Source organism: Haemaphysalis longicornis, unplaced genomic scaffold, assembly GCF_048455015.1.
Source record: "Haemaphysalis longicornis isolate Haplotype H1 unplaced genomic scaffold, Haemaphysalis longicornis Haplotype H1 scaffold_1, whole genome shotgun sequence".
Lineage (NCBI taxonomy): Eukaryota > Metazoa > Arthropoda > Arachnida > Ixodida > Ixodidae > Haemaphysalis > Haemaphysalis longicornis.
In genome coordinates, this window is record NW_027526203.1 from 348,343,296 (window position 1) to 348,370,879 (window position 27,584).

The 27,584-nt window shown below is 48.4% G+C and overlaps 1 protein-coding gene across 1 annotated transcript in view; it reads right to left on the bottom strand.

Moving 5' to 3' along the window:
- Nucleotides 1–27,584, bottom strand: part of LOC144153841 (pappalysin-1-like) — a 101,780-nt gene continuing 74,196 nt past the window's right edge. The window contains exons 14-20 of the mRNA XM_077685570.1: nucleotides 26,568–26,767; nucleotides 25,715–26,465; nucleotides 17,749–17,959; nucleotides 10,578–10,743; nucleotides 10,076–10,211; nucleotides 9,389–9,540; nucleotides 1–485 (exon numbers count right to left, since the gene is read on the bottom strand). Coding sequence (XP_077541696.1) covers nucleotides 318–485; nucleotides 9,389–9,540; nucleotides 10,076–10,211; nucleotides 10,578–10,743; nucleotides 17,749–17,959; nucleotides 25,715–26,465; nucleotides 26,568–26,767 — 1,784 coding nt within the window. The 3' untranslated portion in view covers nucleotides 1–317. The remainder of the gene's footprint in view (nucleotides 486–9,388; nucleotides 9,541–10,075; nucleotides 10,212–10,577; nucleotides 10,744–17,748; nucleotides 17,960–25,714; nucleotides 26,466–26,567; nucleotides 26,768–27,584) is intronic.

Below are 27,584 nucleotides of genomic sequence, written 5' to 3' on the forward strand. Positions count from 1 at the left end.
AAGCCAAACCATACTCTGTGCCGAGCAGTCAAACGATGTTTAATGAGTGACTACTGCTACTGCTGACTTGTTAGTTCCTTTTGGCGATGTCGGTGATGGCAGCTGTAAAAAATTAAGGACACTCCTCCAAAGTTGCGTGCTAGTCCAGGGAGGCAAACCCCACGATGTTGGATTTATTTCCACGCGGAGGCAGTCCACGGTAATGCGATGACACATCCTGCCGATACCAGGTCCCGATGCATGGTTGTTCATGTAGGACGAGCACAAACATGCACACGCACACAAAGCCACAAATGCGGGCGTGCCAGGACACCAGGTCACGGTTGAGCGCGCGGGTCTTTGCAGCTGCACTGGTCGGAGGCGCACGTGGGCGGGAATGTCTTGACCACATGCCCGGTCACAGTGGAGGCGCAGCAGTCCCCGCCGTCCCAGTCACAGTGCTCCTGGTTGTTGACTCCGTCGCACCAGCCATCCCCGACGTAGTCCTGGCCAGGCACGTTGAGATGCAATTGGAAACAAAGAATGGTCAGATGGGAGTTGAAATAGCGCGAGAATAATTATGCGTATCTAGAAGGTGTTGTTTGGAACAACGCTGGATTTTTATTGAAAGGATAAATTTATTATCGAAAAATCCTGGTATCAATGATGCAACCTAACAACCAGAAACAATTAAACAAGTTCAGCGCCTGTTGCTACAAAACTAATAGAGCCCGAAGGCTGCCAGTTACAGACACTTACAGAAGCCCATAAACAGCTTCAAATTGATCGTAGACAAAATTTAGAGTTGCTTACAACCAAAAAATTAACATGCGAGGGAAACAAGGATGCAAAAACATTCGCTTCAAGAATGCAGCAATATACAGAACAGGGTTGGTGTTATGTCCCAACGGGTACTGTAGCGCACTAACACACAATTCTAATACCAAAGTCAATTGTTAGAACGAAAACCCCTAAGGACACAGGTCTGGAAAGCTGGCATGAATAATAACCCTTTTAAAACAAAATAAGAGGGCAGCATGACCGCGCAAAGTTGTATGAAAGTTGCAGTCACGCGGAAACACTCAATATGTCTCACCGGGGGTGTGGGATTGGAATGAAAGACAAAAGCAAAACGTCATAGAAACTTATTTCGGATACGAGCGTATCTTAATGCACAAAGATTTAAATTGAATACGTAGTTTTGAAAACGTAAAGCATTCAAAGAATTTTTCAAGACAGGGACTGAAATATCGAAACTGGGTTCACGAAAATTTTAAAAGAGAAGTGAGCTTCATGTTGCAGGCTTCCGGTACAGACGTAAAGTGGCAAAAAGAAATATTCCAGTTGTTTTTTTATGTGCGACCCCATATTCCCACATATTCTTTTTACAAGCCTTGGGCACCGAACTCACTGCTCCTTTTTTATTATTATTAAAGAAAGGAGCAGTATTCGCGCGATCGACCGAGACAGTGTGACGACTGCGCCACCTGCTGCCTCATTTCCGGTACTCACTGCACAACTACGAAGGGATGCCACGTTGTCTGGATTTCTCCGGCTAGCTTTTGCCTGTTCGAGAACTACAAAACCTGCTGCGTTCACGCATGGTACCTAAGAAAACGTGTAGGTAACGTCAAAAAATCCCATTAGTTTTCAGTTCGATCGCGGCGTTGCGGGAGGAAAATGAGGGGAGCGGAGCGCGCGCGCGCGTCATTATACCGCGGAGCTACAGCGGCGCCCCCAGCGGAGTATGCAGCGGCTACCGTCGCGTCTCTAACTCGAAGCTGCTTCGCATTATCGCGCGCGGAGCCGCAGGTATTGCCATTCGTTGCGCAATCCCGGAGAGGAGAGGAGCTTCGGAGAGGAGAGGAGGAATACCGGAGAGGACAGGAGTGTCGGAGAGGAGAGGAATGCCTCGCATACTACTCAGGGTTCCCCTACGGGAAGATGACGACGGTGGTTGAACGCGAAGCTATCTCGTGATGGATTCTTTGGTTGGCCAATCCCTAGGGACATCCTGCCACAATCATCATCAGCGGTGCCTGGCCAGGCATGCGCAGTGGGGGTGCGGACGGCGGACAACAACGACAACGAGAAGGGAGGGAGGGACACAGCTCCGAGTATGAGATGCTTCGCATCTAAAACAATTGAAGCGTCTGTGATCCCCTCGAAAACAAAAAGAAAACTGTCTTGCGGCGGGATGCTTCCCGTTTCTGCGCCCGCCGTATAGTCCAGGCAGCAACAGCAGATCACCGGCGTACAGAATCCCGTCCAAGTACCGTACCCTGTTGCCTCGCTGAGACGGAGAATTGGATCATCGTGCCGTTGCACACTACAGAGAGCTTAGCCCTAATCGTCGGGTGCGCGGCCCCGTTCAACAAATAACATTCGTAGACAAAAAAAAACGCATTACTTGCCTAGGAGGACCCGCTAGCTTAATGCGGCTGTGCATCTGAGCAACATTAATACGTGAGGCATTGAAGCGAGATTGCTGCGCTGGAATACGTAATTGCGTCAAACCAACTTACATCGCAGTGATTCCTTGTATAGTGCCCATTCAGATAAACTGTGCATTAGGGAATTATTAGAAATTTTCACGAACGAGAAATGCTAATCAGCTCCACTTCATACGCCGACTTTAGTGACTGTGGCACACACCACGCTTACGCAGGCCATATTTTAGCACGCTGCAATTGCACCCAATTTAATTACACACCAGTAGAGAGCCCGTCCCTCGCGACCACCATCATCGCAAAAAAAAAAAAAAACTTTTTTCCAAACACGTGTAAACGGGAAATAAGGCAGCGAGCTTAGTAAGATATATAGGGCAACGGTGACAGGAACGACACTGCAGACTGCTTTCTGGACGTACTGCTAGGGGGTTTTCAGCGGCACCCATACATGAAGTTCCTGTATAACTTCCGTAGGAAGACTAAACAGCATATCCACCCCTATACAGGCGGCGCTCATGGTTTACGCTTCATTTCACGAACTTCCGGCGGCATCTGGAATCAGTCAATAGGGAGAGTGCATGCGTCTGCGCCAACCGATGAGCGCAACCAATTCGCCGTAAACAGTGGCCACACAGAAGGACTGAGCTCATCGCTTCTGCAAACGCTGAATTCATTAAAAAGCGCAGTGCATAATAAAAAAAAAATTGGTCGCCATCCCGCCCTGCGAAAGTGGATGTCCAGCAAAGCTGTTGTAAACCACTACAAATGGTGATGAAGGAGGCTGTGAAATATTTCTCGTCGTCTGGGAGTATCGGCACTCTTTTCTCCTAGTGTTCCATGCCGCCGCCATGATCATTGGTCAGTTCGCACACGTGACATTTGTTTACACTGCGACGGTTCTTGGGCGCCGCCATTTTATTGTTTATGTGTTCTAGTCGGTCAACTCTGCTATAGGCTTAACTTGTCCTCCCTGATCTGCGGCTGCGAGCGACTGTCGTCGTTACGAATGCGAATCAAAGATAACGCGTGTAATAGCATTTCAGCAGCAGAAGTGTCTCCAAATATGCGCCGAATGCTGGGTCCTGCCTAGCCTGACGCATGCGCTCGGCGTATTGGACAAGAACTGCTCTATTTAGTGACACTAGTCCTGCCTAGCCTTCAAAAATAGTCTGCAAACAGATCTTTACCAGGAACACGTGTGTGTGTGTACGCGGCAAAGGGGGGGGCATTCGCGCACCTTTAGTAAGCTATGGCATCCATAGGCCGGCTCTGAAAAGACACTTTGAATTTGCGACTTCCAGTACATATCCGATTCGAAGATGATACCCAGATACTTGTTCGAAGGGATGCGCTGAAGTTGTTTGTTATTTAAGGAAATAGATAACCAGTTGGAACCTAATTTCTTTCTCTTAGAGTGGACGATGGTGTATTCGGTTTTATCAAGATTAAAGGAGATAATTGTTGTTAAACCACGCCACTACACTTCGGCGATCGTGATTTCTTTTAGGTTGAATTTCGTCGATCGCCGCGCCTGTGAATATAAGAGCCGTGTCATCGGCGTACATTAATGCGTGTGAGTGTTTCAAAATTGATATAAAGACGTTTGTGTTCAAGGAGAATAGAATGGGCCCCAAGGCTGGCCCTGGGGTACCCCGGTTAACACTGTTTGTGGGTCAGTATGAAGTTCCTAATTGCCAAGCATTGACTCATCATCATCATCATCATCATCACCAGCCTATCTACGCCCACTGCAGGGCAAAGGCCTATCCCATTATTCTCCAATTATATCGGTCCTGTGCCAACTGTGACCAATTTATCCCCGCAAACTTCTTGATCTCATCTGCCCATCTAACTTTCGGCCGCCCCCTGCAACGCTTGCCTTCTCTAGGGATCCACTCTGTTACCCTTAATGAGCAGCGGTTATCTTGCCTTCGCATTACATGCCCTGCCCACGTCCATTTCTTTTTCTTAATTTCTACTAATATGTCTTTAACACCAGTTTGCTCCCTGACCCACTCCGCTCTCTTCTTGTCCCTTAATGTTACACCTATCATTTTCCGCTCCATTGCCCGCTGAGTCGTTCTCAATTTAAGTTGAACCCTCTTAGTGAGCCTCCAAGTTTCTGCCCCGTAGGTGAGTACCGGTAAGATGCAGCTGTCATACACTTTCTTCTTCAGGGACAATGGTAGGCTGCTATTCATTATCTGAGAATGTCTGCCATATGCACCCGACCCCATTCTGATCCTTCTAATTATCTCTGCCTCATGGTTGGGATCTGGGGTCACAACTTGGCCTAAGTAGATATATTCGCTTACCACTTCCACTGCCTCGCCACCTATCTCAAACTGCTGTGCTGTCCCGAGGTTATTGATCATTACTTTAGTTTTCTGCATATTAATTTTCAGGCCCATGGTTCTACTCTGTTCGCCCAGTGCGGAAAGCATGCTTTGCAATTCGTCCCCCGAGTTACTTAGCAAGGCAACGTCATCCGCAAATCTGAGGTTACTGAGGTATTCTCCATTAACCCTTACTCCCACCTGTTCCCAATCCAACGTTCTGATTACTTCTTGTAAGCATGCTGTGAATAACATTGGAGAGATTGTGTCTCCTTGTCTGACACCCTTCCTTATAGGTATTTTACTGCTCTCCCTATGGAGGATGATGGTAGCTGTGGACCCATTGTAGATATCCTCTAGTATTCTTACATAATGCTCATCTACCCCCTGGTTCCGTAATGCCTGAATGACTGCTAGGGTTTCGACCGAGTCAAATGCTTTCTCATAGTCTATGAAGGCTATGTATAGGGGTTCAGTATACTCAGCGCACTTCTCTATCACCTGATTGGTCGTGTGAATATGGTCCATTGTTGAATAACCTTTACGAAACCCTGCTTGTTCTTTAGGTTGACTGAAATCTAAGGTTGCAGAGATTCGGTTAGCGATTACCTTGGTAAATACCTTGTAGACGACTGACAGTAAGCTGATCGGCCTGTAATTTTTCAAGTCCTTCATGTCGCCTTTCTTATGGATTAGGATGATGTTCGCGTTCTTCCAAGATTCCGGTACCATTGCGGTCATTAGGCATTGCGTATACAGGTTTGCCAGTTTTTCAAGTACAATTTCTCCGCCATCCTTCAAGAGGTCTGCTGTTATCTGATCCTCACCAGGTGCTTTGCCCCCTTTCATTTCTTTCAAAGCCTTCCTTACTTCTTCGGTCGTTACTGGTGGGATGTCTATCTCCTCTGAACTACTGTCTCGTTCGGCATTATCCTGTATGTCCCGGCTGCTGTACAGATCCCTATAGAGCTCCTCGGCCACTGTGACTATTTTATCCCTATTTGTGATGACATTGCCTTGCTTATCCTTAAGTGCATACATCTGATTTTTCCCCACGCCAAGACGTCTCTTCACTGCTTTCAGGCTACCTCCGTTCTTTGCAACGTATTCGATCCTCTCCATATTATACTTCCGTATGTCTGCTGTCTTACACTTATTGATTAACTTCGAGAGCTCGGCTAGTTCTATTCTGTCAGCTGCGGTAGAGATTATCATGGTTTGCCGTTTCCTGATTAGATCTTTCGTCTCCTGTGAAAGTTTACCAGTATCCTGTCTAGCAATAGTGCCCCCGACTTCTACTGCACACTCCGTGATAATGCGTGTAAGGTTGTCGCTGGCTTCCTGTGTCGTAAGCTCGGCTTCCTCGTTAAGGGCGGAATATCGGTTCTGCAGCGCGATCCTGAATTCTTCTACTTTACGTCTTACTGTTAGCTCATTTATCGGCTTCTTTCGTACTAGCTTGTTGCGGTCCCTCCTCAAATCTAGCCTAATTCGAGATCTTACCATACGGTGGTCACTGCACCTTACCCTTCCGAGCACTTCCACATCCTGCACGACGCCAGGGTTATCGCATAATATGAAGTCTATTTCATTTTTGTGCTCCCCATTCGGGCTCCTCCAGGTCCACTTCCGACTCTCCCGTTTACAGAAGAAAGTATTCATTATGCGTAGGTTATTCCGTTCTGCAAGCTCAACTAGTAGGTCCCCCCTGCTATTTCTACAGCCCAGACCATAGTTCCCAACTGCCTTGTCTCCAGCCTGATTCTCGCCTACTTTAGCATTGAAGTCCCCCATAACCACGGTATACTGTGTTTTTACTTTAGCCATTGCCGATTCCACATCTTCATAGAAGCGTTCCACTACTTGGTCATCGTGGCTGGATGTGGGCGCGTAGCCTTGCACCACCTTGAGCTTGTACCTCTTATTGAGCCTAATTACAAGACCTGCTGCCCTTTCGTTAATGCTATAGTATTCGTCTATGTTGTCAGCTATGCTTTTATTGACTAGAAGTCCCACTCCCAGTTCTCTTCTGTCCTCTAGACCACGGTAACATAGGACGTGTCCATTTTTCAGCACCGTAAAGGCTTCGTCTGCCCTCCTAACTTCGCTAAGCCCTATTACATCCCATTTAATGCCCTCTAATTCCTCGAACAACTTGCTTCGCTAGATAAGGTTCGCGCGTTAAACGTTGCCAGGTTCAGATTCCATTGGCGGCCTATCCGGATCCAGGGATTCTTAGCACCCTCTGCTGCGTCACATAGCAACTGCGGCTGCGAAGCAACTGACCACCGCCGTGGTCAGTTGCTTCGCAGCCGCTGGGGACTGAGGGACGAGGGTTAATTGGCGTATTCATGGGAGGTTGTGGCCGTTACTACACCAGGGTGGCCAATCCTGCTCTGGTGAGGGAGTGCATTACCGGCAATGGTCGCCGGGGTCAGGCTGCACCCCAAGCCCCTTTGTGCAATTCCATCAATACGCGGTTTTTTTTTTAATCCGGTGGGAATTGTCCGGCACCGGGATTTGAACCACGGTCCTTCTGCAGGCGAGGCGGGTGTTCTACCTCTACGCCATCGCTGCATGGCCTACGATCTCTTGACTACGATAAGCATTGACTACGATAAGCCTACGATAAGCATTGACTACGATCTCTTAAATAACTGGTTAACAATTCATGCGAATTACCCCTAAAGCCACAATTGTGAAGTTTACTCAATAATTTGGCATGATTAACTGCGTCGACGCCCTTTTTAATGTCTAACTATACTACTACGGCTATACTGTTGTTGTAAAGGGCAGTGTTGAGAATTTGGCTTAAAACGAATACTGCTGTAGATGCAGATCTTTTCGGAGTAAAGCCACACTGACTAGAACCTATAATGTTGTACTTTGATATAACTTCCTCATATGACCGCTGAGAATTTTCTCGAATATGGTATTTATAACATTTGAAACCGAAATGGTTCTATAACTGCTATAGGCTCCAGTTTGTCGCCTTCTAGGCAGCTGCAGTGCTCTGGAAGACTATTTATTATCGGCACCTTCGCCATTAATTCCCTAAATTACGCAGTGTCGCCGACGAAGCGACCCGTACTCGCTATAGCCGTGTTTACATTGCTTCGACAGAATCGCAGCGAGCCAAGATTTTTCCCGCGTCAACGCATGAAAGCGGCGCGATGCTCTAGGAAGGCACAGCGAAGTCACAGCGCCTCTGCGATGCGACAGAAGCGCATTGCAGCGAGCAAGCACACGCAAGCTCGCTAACGCACGCTAAGTCACACACGCAATGGCTTCGTTGCGCCTTCTGAGCTCACCGTTCACAACAGCAAAGCTGTTTTGGCCGAAACGAAGCCAAACCAGCAACCTAACCACTGGGCCACCCCAAAGGCCCGATGGGTACGGGGTTAGCAGCGGTGGGGAACAATAACATGCCCAGCCAATTGGAAAGAAAAAAAAAACGCTTCCCGTGGCCGTAATCGAACCTGGGTGTTCCGCGTTATGAAACCGGCGTCCATCCGATTGAGCTATCATCGCATTCCGGGCGCAAGGCATTTCCTTTCGGTTCGTAGCGCGGGCGTTGGCTTTGGACTTGGCTGCGGGTTTTAGAGCGTGATAACTCGGTCCACTTTAGGAGAGATGTGAAAGCCTGCGGACGAAACGATCCGGGCCTGCCAGCAATGGAGAACTTTCAGCGGTAAGTTCAGAAATAAATGTGAGCTGATGACATATGGAACGGAAACTTGGCACCTTACTAAACAACTTGACAGCAAACTTAGGTCGGCTCAACGGGCCATGGAACGAATACTGATCGGAGTAACACTTTGAGACCGGAAACGAGCTTCCTCGATCAGAGAACAAACTATAGAGTAGAAGAAATCATTGGTAAAATAAATAAAAAGAAATGGACTTGGGCTGGCCCCGTAATTAGGCCAAATGACAACCGCTCGACTTTCAGGGTGACAGAGTGGACAGCGAGAAACGGGTCTAGGAAAAGAGGAAGGTCAATTACTCGACGGAGGGACAAAATAAGGAAATTAGGAGGCAAAAAGTGAACTCGAGCGGCGCGCGACAGTAGCGGTTGGAGGTCGATGGGGGAGGCCTTCATCCTGCAGTGGACCCAGTGGGCTGCTGCTGCTGATGATGATGCAACAGCCGGGTCTCCGACGAAGGGAGAGGGCCGCCAGCTGTGCTGTTTCTCCAGCCTTACACCACTAGTGCTAGCTGCTCCATTTTTCTCAGTTTAGTTAGGTTTATTTTCCAGATTAGGTTGTGCCCAAATCGATACCAGACGGCTGCGGAACACAGGTCTAAGTCTGCCTAAAAAACTCTCAGCTAAAAACAATTCGCCCTTGTCGGACAGTTCCTGTGCTATCTGAGCAAACAGTGCAACATCCTGCAAGTGAATTAACCGCCACCTTTAGGCGACAGGGAAATGAGGTGGAATACCATACGGGGAAATTGAGCGAGATACTCAAAGGAAATAATCAGCACCATCAAAAACAAAGCCTTTCATTTCAGGCCTGGAGCGTACATAGATCCCTCAAGAAACGCCACTGAAATACTTACAGTGAACCATATGACATGATAGGCGATAAACTGTGCAGCCTAGAAGCTTAGTATACGCACTGTGTTGCATTTGGGCATGCACTGCAGAGAGTCGACATCCGGGTGCCACAGTGCAGACCCGGAGCACGTGACCGTGTGGGCGGGCTGGTGGCCCGTCCCAGGGAAGACTGGCTCGTGGTCTGGCTCAGCACACGTCACGTTGCATGTGGAACCTTGAAAGAGTGAATTGGGCCGTATGTTTATGGCATCACCTGTTAGGTCGCGTACATTACAATGTAGCATACCTGCTCTAGGGGGAGAGAGAGAGAAACAACTTTTATTGAATCGAGCTACTACGACGTCTTCTTAGACGCCGTCGATGGAAGTGGTTCCCTCTTCACGGGACCCATATGCTTCTCTAGCCGCCTGGCCCCTGGAGATCAGAACGAGCTGGTCTTCCAGGGCGGGGCTCGTTAACAAGGTCTCCCATCGCTCGGTAAGGGTGGATGATGGGTGGGGTGGGGTAGTGGGAAAGGTAAGAGGTGGGGGGATTGGCTTGTAGAAATCGCATACTCCAATGACGTGTTGGAGCGTGCCTAACTGAATCTTGCAAAAATAGAATTCGGTCCTTGTTCCTTAGTTATAAAGAAGAAAATTTAAGAGTGTACTAAAGCACATCCAAGTTATTCTACTACAGGTCTGAGCTACCGTGGCAGTGTTTTTGTCTTGGAGAAATGCCTGCTGCAGAGTGAATTATTTGTCACGAACCCACGCTAGTTTCAGAGCAGTGAAAGTAGACGGAACCAGAACGATTCCGGAGCTCGGGGCAGTGCAGGTCGTCAAAACTGCATTGCGGGGGATCTTGGTTCCAAACGCCGTCCAGTTCGCACCTTAGCTCAGCCGTCTGGAAAAAAAAAAAAAAAGGGGGGGGGGGGGGGGGAGGGGTTACATAAGTGATGTCCAACTAGCGAATCACATAAGCTGGCACAGGCTCGATTTACGAACCATTGACTTGGCTAAACAGTGCTCGAGGGTTTTTGTTGCGACAAAAAAAGAAAAACAAATTCGGCAATACGACTGCACCGATCATTCAAAGCACGTTTTATCAAGGCTTTTCTTCGCGTTACTAGGTTGCTTCTGGACACGAATGAATCTCTGGTTATCCAAGACGACACGTTTGGCTACGGTATATGCGGCTACTGATGTAAAGGCCATCTCTACGTGAAGCCGTATCAGCTGACAGGCATGCAAACCGAGAAGGCGGACTTACACTGAGCGCACCCGGACAGGTTACTGTGCAGAGAGAGCCCGCGTACCAGGAGTCTGTGCAATTGTACAGCCCGCTGTACACCGAAGGAAGGGGCGGGCAGGCCACCGGAGTGCAGGTCGGACCCGCCCAAGCGCCCGTCTCGCTGCACACCAAGTGGAATGCTCTCCTGCGAATGACGACGACCAAACCCACTTCTCCGGTCAGCGGGCCGTAACGAGGCGAACCACCAAGGCGGCTGTCACATCCAGCGACGAGCCACGTCGGCGGGTTACATTTTTATACTCATATTTGGTATCCGTGAGTGTTGTTCATCTCCCTGTTAATTTGGTTGGGCCAAGCAGAGCAGTTCGAGACACGATCGGTTAGATTTTTCAATGGGCTCACCAAATAGATGAGTAATGTTAAAAGGAAGTTGCATGACAAAAATTGCCTGTAAAACAGGGCAGCATTGGCCTCTATAAAGAACAGGAAAAAATAGGACGCTCAAAAGGGCCTTGAACACGAAATACAAGTTTGGTTCATTAAAATTAAAGCCCTTTCTTAAAGAAATACGGTTAAAACAGGAAGCCTTCTCCCATGCATGCAACCTGAGTCAAAGTCAAAGTACAAAATTCAAACTGCTTCGACCTTGTCGGAATGGCGCACTCGGATAGACGAGAGCTCCATAACGCGATGGACCCAGGTTAGATTCCGACCACGGGAAGCGTTGTTTTCTTCAGGCGCATAATTTGCCTTTGTGGAAACCCATTGTGTATGTTGGCTTTCCTGCAGTGCACATTGGGCATAATGATTTGGATTTTGGTCTTTGACTTTGGACTTTGACGACATTCGCTTTCAACCAGAGAAAGCTTCGCGCTTCAACCATTTCTCACTCCTCCCACGATCATCATCATCGTCAGAAAAAAATTGGATTTTCTGCAGTGCGTTTTGGGGCGCAAGATCGCCATCAAGGGGGCATAGGAAGCTTCGCTTTAAAAATCTGCTTTGTCGCAATAACAATAACACCAATTTTATCGCAAACTTCAAACAAATAATTGGGATATTAAAGAAAGCATCCAGAAGTGCGATTCCCCCGCCACTTTCCGGCAATTTCTCTATGATGTCACAGAATCTAGTTGGTGCGATTGGCGGACGCCGACCTAAGCCACCGCCAAGAAACCTGACTGGGCGATTGCAGTGGGGCCTCTAGTACCGATTGATCGGGTCACTTGAATTAAAACTTGAAGTCAAAGCAACGATAGCTATGTTTTTAGGACTGGCCAATATTACGTCACTGTAGCGCGAAATTTAGAAGTTTTCATTTTTATTGCGTTTTTTTAATAATGAAGCTGTTTAGCGAATCGCAATTTTTCGTGTCCGCAGTTAAAAATACCGACAAATTGCTGAGTGCGCGCACATGAGTGCTGGCCTTGCGACGACACCCCGGCAGTTTCCAAAACTATAAGAAAATGCCGAGCGCTCGTGTGTGCGTGCCTCGCGACGACCGCCCAGCGTCCCCGGTGCACGTTTGCCAAGCCAAGCGCAATCACTTAGGGAGATTGACCAAGTTCAGCGAAAAAAATAAAAAAAAATTACACCATCTTCCCGCAGGGAACCCTGATGAGGATGCGAAGCATCATGGGGGTGTCATGTGGTTCCATTGTGTTGCCGTTAGAGTGATCTGGTGTTTGTAGCGCCAGAGGGAATTCCGCGTCCGGGTCCACACCGGTGGCAAAGGCACGCAAGTACTGTTGTGTTACGGTGAGTAGGCGGTGGTTCTCGAGGCGCCGAAACTCGTCTATCATGTTCTTGTCGATGTTGTCGTCTCTTTGGTAGAATCGGTAGTCTCCGTCAGCGTTGGTGAGGTAAAGGTTGTTGACGTTGGTGCACCGGCTGAGAGCAACGTACACGCCCTCCTCTTCGCAGCTTTGTCTTCTTCTCCTTTTTCTTCAGCGGTTCCCATACGGGAAGATGACGATGGTGGTTGAACGCGAAGCTATCTCGTGATGGATTCTTTGGTTGGCCAATCCCTAGGGGCATCCTGCCACAATCATCATCAGCGGTGCCTGGCCAGGCATGCGCAGTGGGGGTGCGGACGGCGGACAACAACGACAACGAGAAGGGAGGGAGGGACACAGCCCCGAGCATGAGATGCTTCACATGTAAAAAACTCCAGCGTTCGCCGTAATCGTGGCAACACTTGCTCGGAACGATACAGACAGGTCATAGCATACGTCCGCGAAAGATGATGTACAATGATTATCACTTACAGAAACATGAAACAAGGTCACACTTATAGCGAGAATGACGAAGCAAAGGTCGTTGCGGCAGCGAAGAAGCAAATCGGATGCAAACGTGTACTTAAACCTTCGTGATGGTCGTGAAGGTTGCATACAGCTTCGCTACCTTCAAGTCTTACGCGTTAGTGTGAGCTTCCTTCATTTTTTTGTTAGAAAAATTTCTTGCGTGGGTGGAATGGAGCTGAGTGAATAAACAAAAACTAGTTCTTTCTAGCTTAACAAAGCTGTATTTTGTTTTCATGACCCCTGTACTCAACGGAGCTGTTGATATGGAAGTGGTTTCCCTGTAAATTTCATGCAACTTAATATTCCCATTTAGCAATTCACGTCGCATAGTTGTTTTCCTTTTTTTCTTTGTTTCTTTCTGCTTTTTAGCGTAAGGTATTTACGTAAAAACTAAAATAAACCCAGGCAATAAGTAGGAAGCCTTTGTGAAGCATTTATTCGTTGGGGTAAGCTCTTTTGAGACAATACTTTTCGAAAGGAGAAAACAAAACAATCATCTCTCGGAATCCATTCCGGTCTTATGAGTGGCTGGTAGTTGCGCTGTAACCTGTGAGTTCCCTCTCAAAATGATGATTGCAACATTCGAGCGAAAGTTAGACTGTTAAACCAACGTATGACAGAGAAAAGTCGCGCTCCTTTGCTGCCCTATGGTGGCAAAGGCAATTCCTGCATAGTTCTGGAGCGATTTTCAGGGCTATGCGGCACACATCTTTGACGCTCACGTTCTGTTACTATCCTAAAGAAGGATCCGTTAACATTTACGGAGACTTCGAACTCGCATACATAATTTTCTTGCTAGCCGTTAACCGTTTTCTTGTGAGCAGGTTAGCCGCCCCAGACATAAATCCGGTCCCGAAGAGGTTTGCGATAACGACGAAAGCTTCGTCCGACTTTTTTTGTTGATAACTCGCTTGATTTCAGCATTCGGACTGTTTCTTGGTTACAACTGCTTGTGCAGCCATCACCCTTCGAGCCCGCAGTTAGCTAAATAACAGCGACATCCATATTTAAGGCGCCGAAAGGCGATCTCATTCCTTCGACACAGGGTACATTCAGCTGTGAGAGGAGACCGTGGTTAGACACCCCGAACAGCCGTGTCGAGGAGGGTTCTTTGGTCGCGCAGCAATCTCGAGGCCGCCTGCGCGGCGGGGATCTCCAGGGCTCTTCCGCCATTGGGCAGAGGGGGAGGGGGGGGGGGGGGGGGGGGGAGTGGGGGGCGGAGGGGGGCTTCGCCGCAGGTCACTGAGCCTCCGCGGCGAAGTCCGACGGCGAGTCGCGTTGCGTATTATTGAAGCAACGCCGCCTGTATTAACATTGCCTGACGCGTCGCGCGCTTTTCAATGGGAAGGGTAGGGACGCTTAGTTCAGGCACTAATCCGCTATGTGGCGCGTGCCGGTGGACATCTCGCCTTACGTCACTGCTCGCGAGTCGCGAATGCTGCAGCCACTTCTAGGACGTGTGTCTGTCAGCTTGGCTGTTGGGCTTCAAGGGCCGTTTCGCTTACATCTAAGCCGTGACGGGGCGCTAGTTCTGTGGCGCACTGGGGATCTCGTTCAACGTGTCGCTCGCTTCATACTTGCTGCATTTTTCCAAAGATAAAGACGGAGGCGGACTGAAATAGTCAAAGAACATACTGATTGTCGGGTAGACGTATATCTAACAGAAAAACGATATTTTCGGATGGGGCAGCCATTATTTTACTGATATTTTTCTTTCTGGAGTATTTAGAGAAGAAAAAATTGCGTGCACGTTTTTTGTTCAGGCGCTCACTTCTACGATTACTTTCCAATAATATCATGTACAGCCGGTAAAAGGCTTGTCTATAACACAGCTTTCGTACTCTCAGCCCTATCCTGCCCCGCCGGAGCGGGATTTGAATAAATCGACTGCGGAATTCTGAAGTCTTAGCCCTTCGCTTTTGCCTCCGACATGTTTGGAACGAGTATGTTTCGGCAGTTTTCGGTAGTAGCTGGTTGAAGTTGAAATCGCTGTTATAGACAAGCGTTTTACCGACTGTACTTGTAAACTTCAGAAAATTATAGGAAACAAAAGGATAAGCAGCTGCGATCCCGCCACGCTGTCCGGGCGCTTCTACAGTACAGTCCTCAATTTTAGAAGTGCGTACCGATGCGGAGTGCGAACAGCGGGGTCAAAACAATACCTAAATGCGGAGGGGATAGAGGTGGGATGCCCCACTCAGAAAATTTCAGGGCCTGTGATCCGAGTAGATAAGCGCGCAAAGCCGGAATCAGCCTGCGGCAGCGCAAGGGATTCTGCTTCGTGACAAAGGAAGTTTTATCAGTGACAGACCAAGACAGACAGGCATGGTGAAAAACAAGAAGGCGTAGGAGCGCCGCCTCGGGAACGCTAAACAAACTTTCCACTATTTTGCATAGTTTCCGAGAAGCGGCGCTGGCTGGCGGACACGAAAGCACGCTGGAAGGCTACGGAGCGGGGAAGGGTAGGAGAGAGCAACAGGAGAGTGGCCGTTTGGCCATTTTTCGCTCACGCGTTAGGCACTGTTTATACAGGCGGCGTTGATTGAAGCCTAGGCGCCGCGTTAACACACACAACACAGCCGATTTGTAACAGCTCGCATTCAGCTTGACAGCGCTACCATGCTGGAAGGTCAACGGAAGACCCTTTTCTCGCGAAGAATTCGAGCCTTTTAACACGAAAGTGTTTTATTCTGGGATGCACGAAGATTTCACTCACGTCATATCCGTCACGCAAGTGACGCCACTACAACGAAGCAAGCGGCCTGTAAAGGATGCACCCCTGCACACTGGGTCTTCTTACGGAGCAGCCTTTAGTACTAAGAGTACGTTATAAATAGGGTTGTTCGTTTTCGGGTTTTATATTTAACACGAAAGTGTTTTATGCCGGGATACACCAAGATTTCACTGACGACATATCCGTCACGGAAATGACGCGAGTACACCTTTGCCGAAGCGACCCGCCAGCAGGACGTCGCTCGCCAAGCATACCCACAAGACAGCCGCCGACCCGCAAATCATGCTCAGCTGCAGATTTCGGTGCACATTTCACTTTCGTGTTTTATCTATTCCTATGACAGAGGAATCAACCACATTTTTTTTATTAGAAACAGTTGCATCAACAGGAATATCTGTGGGAATTGTGAGTGTTGCCTTGTTTGTTTACCCCCGGCACCTTGTAAACATGAGCATAATGTGTCGTTTTCTATTCTGTATTACTAAAAGGCTCACCGCAACATGCATATTTAATACGAATACTCAGTCTCAATGACTGTAGAATAATATTTCTAGTCTGAATATTCCACAAACTATTAGTTCTCAATGACGCCACTTCACCCAACCGTACTTACTTGCGTTGCATGCATGACTTAAAATCGTCCCTACTAAGGAGGAAACACATAATGTTTTAGAAATATTAAGGGGCATACGAAAAGACGACATATGCAGCATGGTAGTAGTGCGCAGCACTCAAACCTGGGTCCTAAGGGTGGTAGTCTGATATTTCACCTATTTGGCTACACATGACTGGTGAACGCACTGGGCTTGAAAGAAGTGTAATTCAGAAAAAAATAATACCTATAAGCAAAGTGGGCAGGCAATGGTAGCACTCTGACCAAGGTGCCATGGATGGAGATTTGATATTTAACCGACTGGGCGACAGATTAATATAATCCAAACGTTTGGGAAAATGAACAGCTAGCTCGCACCCCACCGTAGGGCACAAATATAGGCGAACCGCTTTGGCTATCTGTTGCCAAAGCGTCTATGCGAAAGTCCGAAACTACAAACATCGTGGCATACTAAAAAATAAAGAATTCAAAATAAATAAAACCTAGGAAATGTTAAAAATTTTAATATTCACTAGAACATTATCTAAATAAACAAAATGCGATGCATTGCTTTCTATTAGCATCTGAATGCCATCAGTTATTCAGTCACGATAAATCCGCACTTCTACTTGGTTCATCAAAGTACAAAGAGCAACCAGCGATCGTTTTTGTTTGTTGTGTATATACGCGCAATGAGCCGAGGCACACCGACGAAATAAAACACATTAAACCATTCTGCCAGCCTTCCTAGACGCCCCTGGTTACGCATTGCATGTCCTCAATGCCCCCCCACCCCTGGCGCATGAATGCTTCACACTTCAACAATACGAGTGAAGGCATTTGGATCCCAGTTTTATGCTTCACAATTTCAACAATGACTAATGCTAAACGCGTGAAATCGTGCACTGCACACACGACCCAGCGACATACGCGCATTTCCTTGGCCACCTGCTAAAGAGCTGTCGTCTGGTTCCATGATGTGGAGGTACCCACCACCGGCTTTTCCCACTGAACAGCCAGATTTGAATCCCTCAATTTTTGTGCGCTAGGGCGCAGCCATTTAACTAAGGTAATCGGTCAATTTATTATACTTCTACGTAATATTTTTTGGGAATCTAGGGTGGAGCGTGCGTTTATGTACATAAAGAACTTCCCTGAATTCCGGGACATCACTTTTTAGAGCTATTCACTCAATTTCTTTTATTCTTCGGCCTTATTTTGAGAAGCTTGCATGGAGTGGTGCCTTTGTGGTCGCGGTCGGCGCAGGGAACATAAAAAACAGTTTCAAATTTCGGAAGTCGTGCGAACAACCACTTAAGATGGGAGCACACGATGTCGCGCGTATCGCATCTCCATACATAACTCCACGAACGTGCAAACACCAAGCCTCTCGACCCGGGTGTCGTGACGCACACTGGTGTTGTGGAAGCGAATCGTACACATAATTCGTGGCAAATGGCCTCCACATGTAACGTCAACGATGCCACCTGTAGGAACAAGGCCTTTTTAAAGCTAAAAAAACATAAAAAGGGAAGGACATATAAAAAGGCAGGCACGCACTTTTTGTTCGCGTGGCCGTTCACATGGTAGCCGGTCTTGCAGTGGAAGCGACACCTGTGGCCAAAGTGGAGATGGTCGACGCCCCGGCAGTTGGCTATGACGGCGTGCGGGGAAGCGGGTGGCGCCGGACAGGTCACAACGCACTGCTGCTCGGGCTCGGACCAGCGGCCGTCCTTCTGGCAGACGATGCTCGCCAGGCCACTCATGCTCCCTGAATATCGTCGTTTCACAACAAATATCACTTCAGCGTTTACCCGAAAACACAAATCAGCCTGAATTAAAGTTTTTTGGCTGAAACACGTCTTCGAAACTCCTCACTACAGGCGGCTTACTCCCACGTTCGGTACTATGATGGCGGAAAAGCTACCAGTTTACTCCGGTGGCCAAGAGCCGTCGTAAGTAGGCGTATTTACCACAACTGTACCTCCCCCCAAAACGGAGTATCTGGCTGTAAATACCACGCTGGTCCCAATGGGAGTATGAAAATAAAAAAAAAACACGCCTCCTCCTTCTCTCCGTCCTCTTCCTCCACCCCTCCCTCATCTACTCCTCGCAAAATGGCTTCCAGATGGTGTCATGTGGCATGTGAGCTCTAGCGTCCCCGAATTTTTTTTGTCGATGCCAACTTGCGGCCGCACGAATGGATTCGAGGTGCTTCCCGCCAACCGAAGTTCGTCGTGAACATTGTGGAACCAGCCTGGACTAACGTGCGACGCACTGCAACGTCTCCTCCAAGTCGCGGACCATGGAGGCGACAGAACCAACGCGAGACCTAAATGCAGTGACCGTAAACGGAGAGGGGCTCATTGAAAACAATGCGGTCACGCCCCTGCGAGCCGGTTTAAGGTAAGCATTGCCCCCTTTTTTTTTTTAACCAATATTTTGGGTAACTTGTGGCCCTTGTAGTGTCAAATTAAACTCAGTGTGTTTCTGGCGTCACTGTACCTGCGATTCTCTACCTGTCGAGGCGAGCGTTGTGCGCGAAAGAAGGCGCCATGCCCGGAACGCTATTGGGGAGGCCGAATGGTGTAAAAGCAATGGGGATATCATTAGTATCAGCTTCCGTTTTGTATGAGGGTCGCGAGCAGAATGAAAAGTTTCCGCATTGTGAGCAGTGATCGAGGAAGTAAGCTATTAGGGCTAGTAATTGTTTTTGTTACCCTGTATCCGTGGCTGATCATTTGAAGGAGAAGCTTAAGTTGGCCGAGCGAGCGCCGTAGAGCCTTTTTTTTTTTTTTTAGAAGTACGAGGGGTGCCCGCCGCGCCTGGTACGTTGTGGATGACCACTGCGTGCACCTGGCGGCCGCATTGGTTCCACTGGGGAGGTAGAGGGTCGGGGCGGTTCCCAGACAGTTTATCGAACGCCGTTTTATCGAAGAAGTACCCGTTTTATCGAACGCCGTCCTATCTAATGCCGTTTTATCGAACACCTACGTCCGTTTCATCGAAAGTGTGGTTTTGCGGCTTTCATTGCAATTTTCTGGGTTTATTTTGTTAAACTAGCCATTGCACTGTCCTAATCTGTAAATAGCTTAATTTTACATTGTCTCTGCCGTGCATTGCATGCAAAAAACTGCCTGTATGTGTTGACGCGTCTTTCCCGCCCTTTCGTTGTTTTCCATTACCTCTGTTTTATTATTAGACTTTTTTTTTATTTTTTGCGTCTTCATTGATAGCTCTCAAGCATGTATCCTCTCTTTTTTATATTATAGAAGTTGCCAGAATAGTAGCAACACTAACCCCGCGCACAATATTCCTTAGACGTGTATCGGTGTATTTAGGTTGGTGTTGCCATATATATCCGTCGCGCCATCGTTAATCATTACCACATCGAAAGTCTTGTCCTCCCCCACATTTTTAGTCACAGGGTTTGCCCGCGATTCCTGCTTGGACCATGTGTTCGCATTGTTTGCATCTTAGAGAAATATCGTGTCTAGAATTTTGGAAAGATTAGACCAATGGAAGAAGGGGAAGGGGGGGGGGGGGGGGGGGTCCGACAGTGAAAGTGAGGCCACGATAGAGGTGGTAGAGTCTAGGAGCACTCGTCACAAGTGAATCCGTCACAGCGAACTCGTCACAGGTGAACTCGTCAAATATGCCAAGTCGTCATAGGCCATCTCGCACTAAGGAAAATCGTAACCTAGGACAACTGGACACTTGCCCATCCCATCACAATTTACGTTTTTTAAGTGCAATGCACTTCTTAAGCGACCCTGAACCTGCGTCCACCGGCGATGTCCGCGCACGTGGAGATGGGCGCGCGCAGCCTGGCCGCTGACATGGCACATACCCACGTGGAGGATTGGCCAGGAATCTCCTCGTCTTCCTTGGCAACGGGGGGAGATGGGCGCGCGCTGCCTGGCCGCTGACATGGCACATACCCACGTGGGGGATTGGCCAAGAATCGGGCGTGAGAAGGGCTAATGCACCTGCTTAAAGGAGTACTGACACGAAATTTCAAAGCTGAGATCCGCTCTAGCAATCAAGTACAACGACAACACAAATAGGTGTCTGTGAATAAATGCATCTTTCTTTCTTTGTAGTTGTGTGTGTGTGTGTGTGTGATCTCTCTTTCGCGAACATTACCGAACCGCGCAAATTCAACTCGTGCATTCGCACTTTCACATTCTTCCCCTCGGGGAAATGCGGGGAATTTTTGTTAACCATGTTCAAATAAAAAAAATACAGGATTTCGTATAATTCTCTACTCATACGTAAACATTCTTACGCCCCTCCTTCAATTCACCAACCTTACGTTTCCTTGGTGGCCTTGGAGGTACACGCCAGACCAGACGGCGCATTTTGTCGGTTTTTTCGTGCGCTTTGTTCAGCTAATCGCACGAGGCCATATTAAATTTCGTTTGCGCGTTCTCAATTTTTTAAAATTTTACATCGTTATTTTCAGCTAATCGGATGACAGTGCTGTATTGAGTAGACCTTTGCGATTTCTTCTGTTATGTGTGTTTTAGATTTTGACCTTTTGTTTTTATGCCTTATAACCAAAAATGATTGTCAGGTTTTGACATCGGTAGCTCTACTGGATAACATTCGTTCCCTTATTTTGTTGTAAAATGATCTATAGGTACAATATTCTGGTTATTAACTTTATTAGTCCCACTAATTAGCGGTTTTCTGCTTACACGATATGTTTAAACAAGACAAGGCCAGATGTTCGAACGCTGTCGACATCTTCTCTTATAACCCGTCCCACAGATCCCACCATGTTTCGGTTGTGCGCGCGCTCTTGTGCGAAACACAGTGTCAACAGTCCGAAACATAAAATATCACTTTGTAAAGCTCCACTAACTAGTGCGTCAATAACAAAAGCAGCGACACTGAAGGAAGGAAAGGTGTAGAAGGAAGGCAGGAAAGTTAACCTGGCTAGAGCCTAGTTTGGTATCCTGCACGTGGGAAAGGGAAAATAGACAGAAAAGAGAAAAGAAAGAATGAAAAAAGTTGGAGTAGACATGTATGCCCAGCGCTGAAGCACTGACACTGATTGACACTGGAGGCATTCAGTCGATAGTCTGGTGTTTAAGTGTGACAAATATTTTTTGAAAGGAGAAGAAAAATGAGAATGGTAAAGATAAACTTGTGTTAAAACCGAAAAGCCAATTTCAACCACCTCCTGCAAACAAACGAAAGGAGGGGCCAATCCGCGAACTACGGAGAGGTCAACCTGGGACCAAACCAATTATCAGGGTTGAAGCCACTAACTCTCACCCCCCCCCCCTTCCCCCCCATTCTCATCGACATCCGCTGAAATTGGTACTTCAAGACAAAATTTCCAAGAACGAGAAGGTCGGTGCTACCACTTTCCCGAGTACGGGATCACCTAGAACCAAATGCCCCCTTTGACCAGTTTTTCTATGACGAGTTGGCTGCGGCGAGTGGGCCTATTCCCTAGGAGGTGAGGCCACGAGCACCGATTGTGTTCTGCAGCCGACGTCCACTCTGCCCCGAATAGCCGCAGGCTAATACTGCGTGACCAAAACTAGCCTCTTTATTCGGAAGTCTTTATTCAGCCGACGCTACTGTGCGGTACGTCTGGAACCATCTTAGTTCTCTTTTCCAGCACCAAAAATAAAAGGATGTGGGAGGAAACAAGCTCGCAAGAACAGGGGGGGACTTCTATCTTCAATCTTGCATTTACCCTCTGAAACCATCTCTGGAAGCGCAGTTCTGGCAAAAGCCTATGGGCGGTGACAGCATTACGAACGGAGATATCACTGAAAAAAAAAAAAAAAAAACAGGTGACGTGAGCTCACCCTCAAAGAAACTAAAAGATAAAGGTGTGTGGGCTGAAAACCCGTGACATGCTGGAGTGCGACGAGAAGGCGAGGGATGAAAACGAACCAACCTGAAGTATGGTGACTAATTTTGTAACCTTTTTCTCCTTAGTTCTAAGCAAGGCGTTGAGAACAGTAGGACAAGGCTTGGTGACCTCTTAGCAACTAAACTCAATGCCCATTAAGAATTAGGAATGCAGAAATCTGGAGGGAATTTTGCTAGCTTTCCAGTTAGGCTTTTGACATTGGATCTATAAGCGTCAAAGAGTGCCTTACTTATGCAGAACATAAACGGCAAAATAGTTACATTGTGTGTCGACACAAAAGCGGAGTATACAAAAAAAGCACGAAGCATATCGCGGCATTCAATGTCTATACGTCACAGTGCCGTAATATTCTTCAGATCACAGGGAGGACCAGAGAGAGGAGATTCGTTATGGCAGTTCCACCTGCGCAACGGACAGAATAAAAAATTGTGGAGGCAAATTTTGCGCATCACAAAAACAAAAAGCACGCAGGAAATAAAAGAAAACTAGTAGAAAGACTAGAAATTTCTGATGAAAATATCTAATGACAATGACCTATTAACCCTTCAATCCGATCTTAATGCTATTTCTGTGGTGCAAAACATGGGTAATGGAACTTAACACAAGCAAATGCAAGTTTCTTCGCGTATCTAGAACTAACCGTTTATTGCCCGCTTACTATAAGAACGATGCTCCATTGGAATCTGTCAGCACTTACAAATATCTCGGAATACATATTACTACCGAGCTCACTTGGTCCGTGCATACTGCGTACGTAATTAATAACGCTAATTGCATGCTTGGCCACGTACGTCGAAATTTCCCACAGGTTCCTCAACATTAAAACTGGCGCTTTACAAAACGCTTATCCGTTCCAAACTGGAATATGCTGCATCATTTTGGGATCCTAACCAAGAAAATCTAACACACTCACTTGAAATGGTCCAAAATACACCCTAACTACAACCGGTCTGCTAGCAGAAGCACTATGAAATCCAGCCTCGGATTACCTTCATTATCATCTCGTAGAAAAATCCTTCGCCTTTGTCTTTTTCATAAGCTTTTCTATCACAGCCAGCTACGCGATAAACTCCTTCTGCCTCCTCGGTACATTTCAGCTCGCATAAATCATGTCCATAAAGTTGGCTTGCCGTTCTGCAGAACTAACACTTTTTCCAGGCCATTCATGCTGCGTACATCACAAGAATGGAACAACCTACCCGTACTGACGGCAACAATTTCGGACCACCAACATTTTAAAACTACTTTAGCTAACACTGTATGATCAGAAGCATTGCAGTAGATTGTATTTTCCTGGTTTTGTTCTGTTTATCATTCTGTTTACCACTGAGCCACCGCAGCGGTGGCTCAGAGGTACAGCACTCGCCTCGTATGCGGAAGGTACTGGGTTCGAATCCTGGTGCCGCCGGGCACCCACCGGTTTCTTTAATGGGTACAGGCGTCCCTGGTCGAGTGCGGGCCCTTGAAAGGGGATTCCACGTCTGGAAAGCTGCCTTTACCCTATCGAGGGGCATCTGACCCTTGTCCACTTGGCGGGGCCCCCGGCCATCATGCCGCGTTGCGCCATTGCCGGGGGTGAAAGAGGCTGGCGGCATGTTCTGCCACAGGCGGTTGCGAGTTGAGCGTCCATCGTAGCGGTGGAAGGCACCATGTGAATTCGTGTTCCTTGGCGGCGCCGGGCACCTACCGGTAAAATAGGTACAAGCGACTCCCCGGCCTGGCGCTCGGCCCTAGTGTGGGACTATTGAAAAGTTCACGCGGCTTGCACGGGAAATCGTCCCTATGGAAAGGGGCGGCTGCAAACGCAGGAACTTTTTTTAGATGCGACGCTGAGAGCATCAGATGTCGGCGGCCCTGTCCTTCCTGCGTGCGTCCGTTGTCCGCAGCCACTCTCCTCTCCTCTCCTCTCCTATAGCAAACACACTCTCGCGAGGGGGATTGGATTAAAGTGGATTTTGTTGGATTGTGTTGCGTCATAGCCGCGGCAGACGCACTGGCGCCGGCGCGTGCCCAGGTGAGAGCGTGTGCGGCCCAGCGCGCTCTCACTCCGCCGGTGGGCGGCGCTGCGCGCGGTGCAGCGCATGTGCAGTACTCTCTCTCTCCGCGGTTTCCTATCCTTCGGGCGCGCTGCGCATATATAGTGCCTACAATATAACCGGTGTGCCGCTCTCCGCCGGCCTTTCGGTCGACGGTTGCTCTCCGCTTGCGCTTGAACCCCCTCAGCGTCGCATCACACAAGGGTTCCCGCGAGGGGAGGTGGGCGTAATTTTTTTTTCATACCCAGCTTTCTCGCTCAAAATTCCGACTTCTCAGGAACCTAGCAAAACGACTTCAGGAAAGTGGTATTCGGCACAAAGCCAGAAGTCAACTTGAAGATGAAAACACTAAAAGAACTTTCCAGCATTCTGAATATTTTCTGTATAATTCGCTGTCGAATCTTATTCCCCATGCATTTCTATGGGATGCTTTCCATGGCTCAGGAACCTAGTCGCGCAACGTGCGCGACTTGAAACTGTGCACAAAGCAAGTTTTCACCCCAAATATTAGCTTCGCAAAATAACTTTGCATCTCGCTAAAAAATTAGAGAGTAATCACTGTTCAAAGGACTGCATGAGCGGGAAAGCTGCACATGTGAGTTATGCGACAAGCCATTTACTCTTATTTCGGGTAATTTGTGTTCTGTGTGGACAAACCTTACACCTATCCCTCTTCAAGAGGACACGGCGAATATTCACACATCTTAGGAGTGGTACAGGGTTCAACACCAGCGAAAATGGTCACTTTCCTTGCAGGAAGGCATGTGAGTCATTTTTTCCGACAGGATCCCTTTACCTCTCGTAGTACGGCCTACCTCCATTGCCACTCGAATATTATCTTGCAACGGCACGCACCCACGTTATCCGTAATTTGGGGGCCGCAAAGTGAGCTGCTGTGAAAAAAAAACAAAAAAACTGGACACTCTCCACTAACGTGAAACCTGGGGAGGAGCGGAGCATGCAGTGTATAAGTGTATTCAAAGATTGTAAGCCTCTCTCTTGCCACACGGTACGCGGTGATATACGCTACATCCCAATTACGAAGGCGAAGGAGAAGTGAAATTCGAAACGGAGAACTGCAAATTTTGAAGTTAAAGCGAGTACGGAGCGAAATAGACGCAAGCAAGCAAGCAAGCGCGAACGAAAAACCAGTGTCCCGGTGGGTTCTTTTTATAGAGATAATATGTTCTTTTAGTACGCGTTTTGCCCATGGAGATTAAACGTTCTAGCGCGAGGCGTTGGAAAGCGAGTGTCCCGGTTTGTCCTTTTAGTAAGCGTTGCGTTCTAGCGCGAGACAAGGGAAAACGAGTGTCCCGGTGTTTTCGTATCATGACCACGTGAGAATACGATGACGAACGACGACGACGACATGAGACGCCGACAGCCCGAGCCCCTAAGGTGCTTCGCCCATAAAAATGCCAAAGGGACGAACTTCCACCCGATCTGGAGCTTTAAAACAATTCAAGCGAAATGAACACTCAAGTTCCACGCTTACTCTATCGTTGAGCTGTTCCATGCCCCGCTTGTCTACCGGCAACGCGGACGTGACAGTCAGGTTGCCAGCACACGAGGGGGCAGCAATTCGCGTGCTCACCTTTGAACCTGGCCGGTGGTCTGCACTTGAAACTGCAGCTTTTGCCGAACGTGGTTCCCTCTGGGCACATGGGATCCGCGTGGGCTATCAGCGGCATCTTGCAGTCCACCGGCTTGCACAGGTTCCCAGAGCCCTTCCAAGTGCCGCCGTCACATACGAGCCGGTCGCCGCTGTCGTCTCCGGTCAGGACGTAGCCGTCGTCACAACGGATCACACACGCGTCGCCCTCCTCTTCGCCCTCGCACATGACGCGCGCGTTCCGCAGCGAAGGTTTCGCACAGCGAGGCCTCGCGCAACTGTACGCCACGCACTTCTGCAGCGCCGGGTGGTAGAGCTCCTTGGATGAGCACTGGGACACGGCCACGGGGTTTAGCGCCTTAGAGGAGCGGAGACGCACTGCCCTGATTGCGACGTCCGGAGCTGTGAAGTTGATCCTCACGGACCTGGTGAGCCGAAAGGGCTGGCTCAGGTCGTGCACTACGGAGACTTCGATGGGGTTCGCTCGGCACGAGACGCGCCGCGAATCTACGAAATGGGCCCTGGTCGTATTTTCTCCGGCTCCGTCTTCGTCAAGTAGCTCCACGGTAAGAAGAGGTAGTGAGAGCGAGGCAAGACCCGTGGAGGCAATGTAGACTTGCACGGCCGTGGCCACCACTGGCTTCTCGAAAGAGACGGTGAGCGTGTATGAAGGAGCCTCGGGGACGCCGCACGGGTGCCACGCATGGTTCGTGTTTAGGTCCCGGCCACAGATCTGTGAAGGAAACAGCGTATCGATCACGTTCACAGCTGCCCGACAAGCGGCAACTCATGTTTGACTCTAAAAGAGAAGCTGCGAGTTCTCTATACTGCTTGCCTGGTCTTTAGGAGGAGGTCCCAGAATTGCTTCCGGGGGGCAGTCGGTTCTCAGCATGTCCTTTGAAATGTGCACAGAAGATGCCCACTGGTCGAGAAAGCCAGGCGGCGTAAAAAATCCGCAGTCTTTGACGTTGCTCTCTCGCTCAGATGATTCGCAAATGCCGTCGCCTTCATAGGAGTAGCACAGGCTTGGAGAGCCTTCAGAAAATGCGAGCACCAAGAGGCAAAAGCAACGATCAAATTGGGGGATCATGCACTAAAGCTCAATACACGTGGGCTATTAAAAGACAACCGAGTCTATTTAGCGTTCCCGGAAATATCGCACAAAGCGGAGTTGTCATTTTTTTCAGCCACCAGATGAACAGCCGCCGCGGACATGCATTGAACCCGCTACTTTATGGCCAGTGCCACAGCGCCTTAATTTAAGGCTTTTTTAAAGCATTTGTTTCCTCAGCAAAACAGAAGGTTGGAAGAATTCCCTAGCAAAAGTCTAGTGGGAGTTACGTGGCTTTTAAAACTTAGCGGGGGTCTCTCAGCAACGGCGACTCACTCAGAAACACTGTCACGACGCGGTCTAGCCGATATCTAATGGTCGACAGCAGGGAAAACGTATGCGCGGGTGAGGTGCCCAATGTATGCAAAATAATGGGGAAGGGTGCGCTTTTAGGATGGCGTGTCGAGCTACACAAAACGTTACGTCACAGCATTTTCTATGATTTTCTTTCCACCATGAACGACGTAAAATCTGGTGACCCGACGTGGGACTCCGCAGGACGGCGGTCGCCTAGGGTCAGTTTTGGGGTCGCGCGATTGTCGGACGGTGGACATTACTTGCGATAGGCCAGACGGATATTACACGCGTCACGATGCGCATGCTGAATCAGGATCCGTTGATGTACCCTGTTTATGAGTTTGTATCTAATATTTTGTTTGGGCAACTATTCTACCGAAAAGGCCGGCGGCTTCAACCAATGCGGCACGCTCATATTCCTTAACTTCATAAAGTTAAGGATCT